At 36.1% G+C, this 6,000-nt stretch overlaps 1 protein-coding gene across 5 annotated transcripts in view; it reads left to right on the top strand.

Moving 5' to 3' along the window:
* Nucleotides 1-6,000, top strand: part of UTRN (utrophin) — a 576,845-nt gene that overhangs the window by 508,132 nt on the left and 62,713 nt on the right. For all 5 annotated transcript variants that reach the window (XM_039230877.1, XM_039230878.1, XM_039230879.1 and 2 more), the window contains one exon: nt 4,441-4,642. In XM_039230877.1, the coding sequence (XP_039086808.1) occupies nt 4,441-4,642 (202 nt within the window). The remainder of the gene's footprint in view (nt 1-4,440; nt 4,643-6,000) is intronic.

Below are 6,000 nucleotides of genomic sequence, written 5' to 3'. Positions count from 1 at the left end.
AAAAAAAAAAAAAAAAAAAAAAAAAAAAAAAGAGTTACAAGAGTACACCAGAAAATTGGTATAAGAAGATTTATAGCAACACTTCTTAATATTAAAATTTGTTTACTTTTGACATATTCCTAAATGTGATATGATACCGCAGCAAAAATAAGTGAGCTAGTGATCCACAGCAACACGATGAATCTCAGGCCTGTAAAGTTGAATGAATAAAGCCAAGTGGAAGAAGAATATACAACAGTTTGATTCTGTTTATTTATAGTTCAAAGAAATGAAATAAATGCTATATTATTTGGGGATACATATACTTTTAAAAACTGAAAGCAAAATGAAGAGATTAGTCGTTCTCCCTGTGACTATGAGGGGAGGCAATTAAGGAAGTTTTCCAAGGCATTTTCAAAATACCAGTAACAGCTTGTATAAAGGATTAATGGATATTCTACTATTTTTCTTTAGGCCATACATGTGTATTATATATTTTTTTATTTTTAGTTAAAATATTTTTGTAATAGGCAGTACAGAGGAGCCAGAGGAAAGTGGTGTCAGAAGAGGGAGAGATACCCTTTATCATGATGAACAAGCCAAGCTTCCTTGACTAGGAAGCATGTAAGCGAGCCCTTAAAGGCCACACAGGATTTAGGCTCATGGCTGTTAATCAGGGGTAGGGAGGAAGGGACTTCCACGCATCGGCATCCAAGGTGTGGATGGAGTTTAGGGAACATATGGAGTCTAAATGGAGTAGGTTATGAGCTATCTGTTCAGTATTTGGAGATGTCCTTAAAGTCAGTTTAGGTCCACATGGAAGGTCACTATTTTTCATGAAACCTTTTCTGATTCCTTTAATTTTTTTGTGCCTCAGGTTCTCAAAATGTTGCATTTAATGTTTGTTTTTTATAGAGTGGGGTGCTATAGGACCATTTTCTGTTTTGTGGGAGCTGGGAGATAGGCCCAGATTAGACAATATCTAAGGCAGAAGGAAGGATCAAGTGGACAGGGACAGGTACATAGTTCAGGTGCAAGATGCTGGGAGCTGAGCTGGTGGGTGGCGGTAGCGGAAGAGAAGACCGTATGGATTTGTGAGGAGGGGAAGCTAATGACTGGGGGGATTTGCTAGTCGATAACTGGCAGAAGGTGAAAGTAGGGGGAGTATTAAGACATTTCAGGATTTGCAGAGTCATGGTCTATAGAAGTACTAACACCGTTACTGGACTTCAGTGTAACAAGAATTCAAGACCTTTATTTGAAACATATTAAGATGGAGGTCCCCGAAAGAGAATAGTATAGCTCTAATTGGGATGAAACCCAGAATGTGGAGCCATCCAAAGAGAAGGCAATAACTGAAGTCATGAGAGTAAGTGAGGGTATCACGGTTACAGAGTGAAGCAGCCAATACAAGTCCTTGAATGCCACCTGTATTTTTGAGAAGTCTGTGGAAGAGGAGGTATGAGAGGTGCTAAGAAGGAATGGTCAGGTGCCTGGGTGGCTCGGACAGTTGAGCACATGAGTCTTGATTTTGGCTCAGGTCATGATCTCACTTTTAATGAGTTCAAACCCTGTATCAGGCTCTGCACTTAGGATTCTTCCTCTATTTCTCTCTCTCTCTCTCTCTCTTCTCCTCCTCCTCTCTCTCTCCCCGCCTTGCCTGCCTCTTCCCCACTTGTCCATGCTCTCTCTCTCAGAATAAATAAATAAACTTAAAAAGAAAGAAGGGATGGTCAAAGAGGCCAAGAACATGGGAAGAGTTACAGAAGCCCAAGGTCAGATGCTGAACTATGTGTTTTTGCAGAACAGGAGAAGGATAATCCATTACCATTTGATTCCCTGTGCCTCATATGTGGGATTTTTTTAAAAAGCCTGAAAGTTGGTTAGAAAATGATTCTGCTGTTTGTTTCATTTGCCACATGACTGAGCTGTCATTTGTCTCTATTTGAAGAGAGAAAATAATAATTTTGTGTGATTTAAATGTAGTCAGTTTTTTAAAGGCACCTAAATGTGACACATTTCAGGAAGATGTATGCCTGGCTTAGGCACTAAGACAAAGTGTCAAAGTAAATCACCAAAAATTGAAGACATGATAGTCCGTGGGATGTGGCAAATTACTGTCACAGCTACAAAGTGTGTCACAGAGGCTTTTCTAGAAGAAATGCAAGGGCAGCACGATCCAGGAAATGGCCTTTTGGAATTTGGTCTAGTGTCACTTTTTTGCCATGTGTGGATACAATAGCCGTGCTGAGTTGCTGGCATATTTAATGTTGGAATTCAGAAAACTTGGAGCATTTTGGCAGTATTTGAATATATTTCTTTGTGTGACATTGTAGTTCTATAGCTCCCGTCATTAAGCACTTCTCTTTGTCAGATACCATGAAGAATGAATTTGAATTTTGCTCCTGCCCTCTGGAAGTTTATAATTGAAAATAGTGTACAGTGCAAAAAAGTGGGATAAACATGACATGGAATATTCTAGATGGTTCTTAGTCTTTTTTCTGATATCGTCTCTCACTAATGTAAAGCTTACATAAGTTGTTTTTGTAATTCGCTGAAATTTTCCCAGTGATATATTTGACTTTGGAAGGAAATGGATTGACCTGTTATCCAGACTTTTGTGTTTTGTATTTGTCTCTTTCTACCTTTTTTTTAATAAAGTCTTCCCGGTTGAGTTGTTTTGGAAATAATTTTAATCTGTATAATTTTAAAGCAGTTCCTTCCCATTATCGATAACTTGAAAAAAAATCAATCATTCCATGCAGTATTTAGGCAGCTAGAGTGGACACATTTCATAAATGTCTTTAAAAACTCAAAATTAGTAGTTATCCAAAGATTAAAAATAGATAAATACAAAGGAAGATATTCATTCATTTTATTTAACTGTCAAAATATGTCATTATATTTTTTAAGGTAGTAGTTTTTCATCAGGCAAAGAGGACATAGTTGGTTATATTAAAATAAAAAGTTTCTCTAAGCTCATTTCTTTTAATACTAAAAAGTTAAATATGAAGATAGGGAAAACATTTTACAAAGCAGGAATTTCAGTGAGCAGACCTTAAATTCATGTGGATTCTGTAATTTTCCAAACCCACATCTTCAAATTTAGAAGAGTCATTTCTATACTCATTAAATATATACATACATGGTTATTTGATAATCTTGTTATTTCCCTATTTACAGTAAGCTAATGAAATGACTAGAAATTGATTAAAAAGAAAGATTATGTATATAAGGTATTTTTTTTCTTTTTTTGTCTAAAATCTTCCCCCTGGCCTTTGATGGTCTCCCCTAGCGCACACGTGCCGGCCCCCTTGAGTGCCAAGTATCTGCCTCACCATCACCATATGCCACCCACGTCTAAGCCGCTTACCATCCATACTGCTGTTGCCATTTTAGGGCCCTTAGACTTCCTTGAATCCTTATCTTTTCCCAAGAACTTCTATCTCTTCCTGGAATTCTTTCCTTGCTTTACATGGTCTCTTGCGCCTTACCTGTTCTTCAAGGCCCATTTCAAATCCCCACCTCCCCAAGGAATGTTTTCGAGGCTCCTACTACTCCCCTATGGTAGTAGCTCTCGTAGACATCTATGTATTCTTCTGCTATTGCATTTTCTCTCCTTAGAAAGTTATCGGTATGCTTAACCCTCCTTTTCTGACTGGTCGTCTTTGAGAGGAGGGTCTCCAGCTTATCCTTCTGTGTTACCTGCTCTAGCACTGGTCGGTCCCACTATAGAAATGCTGCACATGAAACGTAGAAGTGGGAGGAAATACATGGAGACCCATGGGTGTGGGCCTGTGCTGTGGACCGCTGCGAATCCCATGTTGCTACCTACAGTGGCCTATATGCCAAAGCATCGTAGGAGGCAAACCAGGTTAGGATCCGATTGGAAGGGCATTCTAGATCAGATTTGATTCAGCAGGCAGTCAAGAACAACTGTTTTAACTGACCATTTTCAGTGAATTTTGCATCTCATGATGTGCATGTTGAGAAACAGAATGATTAGTTTGGCAGTGATATAAATGATGACTGGGAGGGGGTGAGCAGGCTGATCTCAGGAGTTAGGAGAAGAGCAGTGTTATATTTTAGATGTTCTACTATTTGGACTAGATTTATTTATGCCTTCCTATATTTAAAAGTACAAAGAGCTGAAGACAAAAGAAAAGCTAGAAAAGGAAAGTAGGAAGAATTGATATTCCAAAGAGCAAAAACTGGGATCAGATTGAAAAGTAACAAAGTTTAGATACAAAAGCATGAAAATAAGAGGTGCAGATAAAAATAGAGTTTAGAAATGTAAGAATGCAAATGTTATTTATTTCTTTAAAAATTGAGATTAGCTTGAAAGAGTAGACTCTTAAACTGAAGAACGAAGCTAAATACTTACGATTAGAAATACTTTTGTTCCAATGTTAGATTATCTAGTGTAATGACTGTGCATATTCCTTTTTCTCACCTGATTAGTGGATCTCTTAGAACTGAATACAACAAATGAAGTTTTCAAACAGCACAAACTGAACCAAAATGATCAGCTTCTTAGTGTTCCAGATGTCATCAACTGTCTGACAACAACTTACGATGGCCTTGAACAAATGCATAAGGATCTGGTCAACGTTCCGCTCTGTGTGGATATGTGTCTAAACTGGCTGCTCAACGTATATGACACGTGAGTTTGCATGTTTTCTCCTTAAAATATAATCATCGAATGACATGTGTTGATAATGCAAAATGTCCAAATTTTGAAGTGAATTTTTTAAAAAGGTACTTTCAAAGAACTTCTAGTGGAAATATTTATGTTAATTGTTGGACAGGAATGACTTTCCAAAATTAGAGCTCTTAACCAATAACATAACGAAAAAGAATGTCCACCTATTATTTCAAGGTTTTGTTTCAGTTTGTAAATGCTGTCAAATTTGTGGTATTTGTGAGAGGAAACCTAATATAAACATGTCCTGTTTTCTTCTTGGAATGTCTTTTGGTGTATCTTTTATTGAAGGATGAAAATTTACATTTGTTGTTATGAATTAAAATAACTGTCTCATAATAATCCACTCTGCAATTTTTGTATGACAATTTAAGAGCAATTTGAATGGCAATTAACGGGATTTGATTTCTCTTTTGCTATTAGCTTTATTTATTGCAGTAGGGATTATGTGTTTAGGGATTATGTGTTTATATGGTGTTTTAAGTAGTTTATGCTATAGGACACTCTAATATCTGTAATTTAATTAGATACTCACTGTTATATAAAGAGCACTCTCAACTTCCAGCATAACTTATTCGCCATTAATTTGGCTTTTTTTAATGTGACAGTACATTTGTGAAATAATCAATTCTAGAAATACCTGCTGTGGGCTGACATTTCTGAAACATTAGGAATTATTCATTCTTCTAGTAGGGGGTTAAAGTATGCAAAGATGAAATAAGAAAATGAGAACTGCTGTTTTTCTCAGACCCTAAAAGTTATTTTTCATTAATTACCTGCATAAAACTTTGTGTTTGTCATCCTTTATTTGATTTAGAGAGGAAGATAGATGATAGTTTATGAATCCACACATGTTTAGCTGCTGATTGATTCTGTAGAAGAAGTCAATGGTGACAATAGCTTTAGGGATGAGTTGATTAAAATTTTGTTTATTCTTTTGATTAGAGAAGTTTTTCCTCTTTCAATATTCATAAATATCACAACAAAGTTTTTTTTTAAAAAATAATTAAATAGCCATTTTTTGCTTTAGGGCTCTTAAGAAACTCACTGAAGAACAGATAGATAGCATGAGTCTCAGTTATAATAATGAACATGGGATTTACTATCTCCCTGTCTGGTATCTTTTGATACATTTCATGTTAATGTGATTTTTATACTCCTAGGGTAAAATATGACTGTTGGCATTAATTCACTATTTAGTTGATCTTTAATTTTTTAAACCTTCAAAAGAGGTATTTTCTATATGTTAAATTCATCCGAAGAGCTAGTCAATTAAATATTTTAAGTACAGAGGTGCCTGGGTGCCTCAGTCAGTTAAG

This window comes from Hyaena hyaena, unplaced genomic scaffold, assembly GCF_003009895.1.
Source record: "Hyaena hyaena isolate Hyena2069 unplaced genomic scaffold, ASM300989v1 scaffold_52, whole genome shotgun sequence".
NCBI classification, from domain to species: domain Eukaryota; kingdom Metazoa; phylum Chordata; class Mammalia; order Carnivora; family Hyaenidae; genus Hyaena; species Hyaena hyaena.
This window is presented reverse-complemented; position numbering and strand designations above follow the sequence as displayed.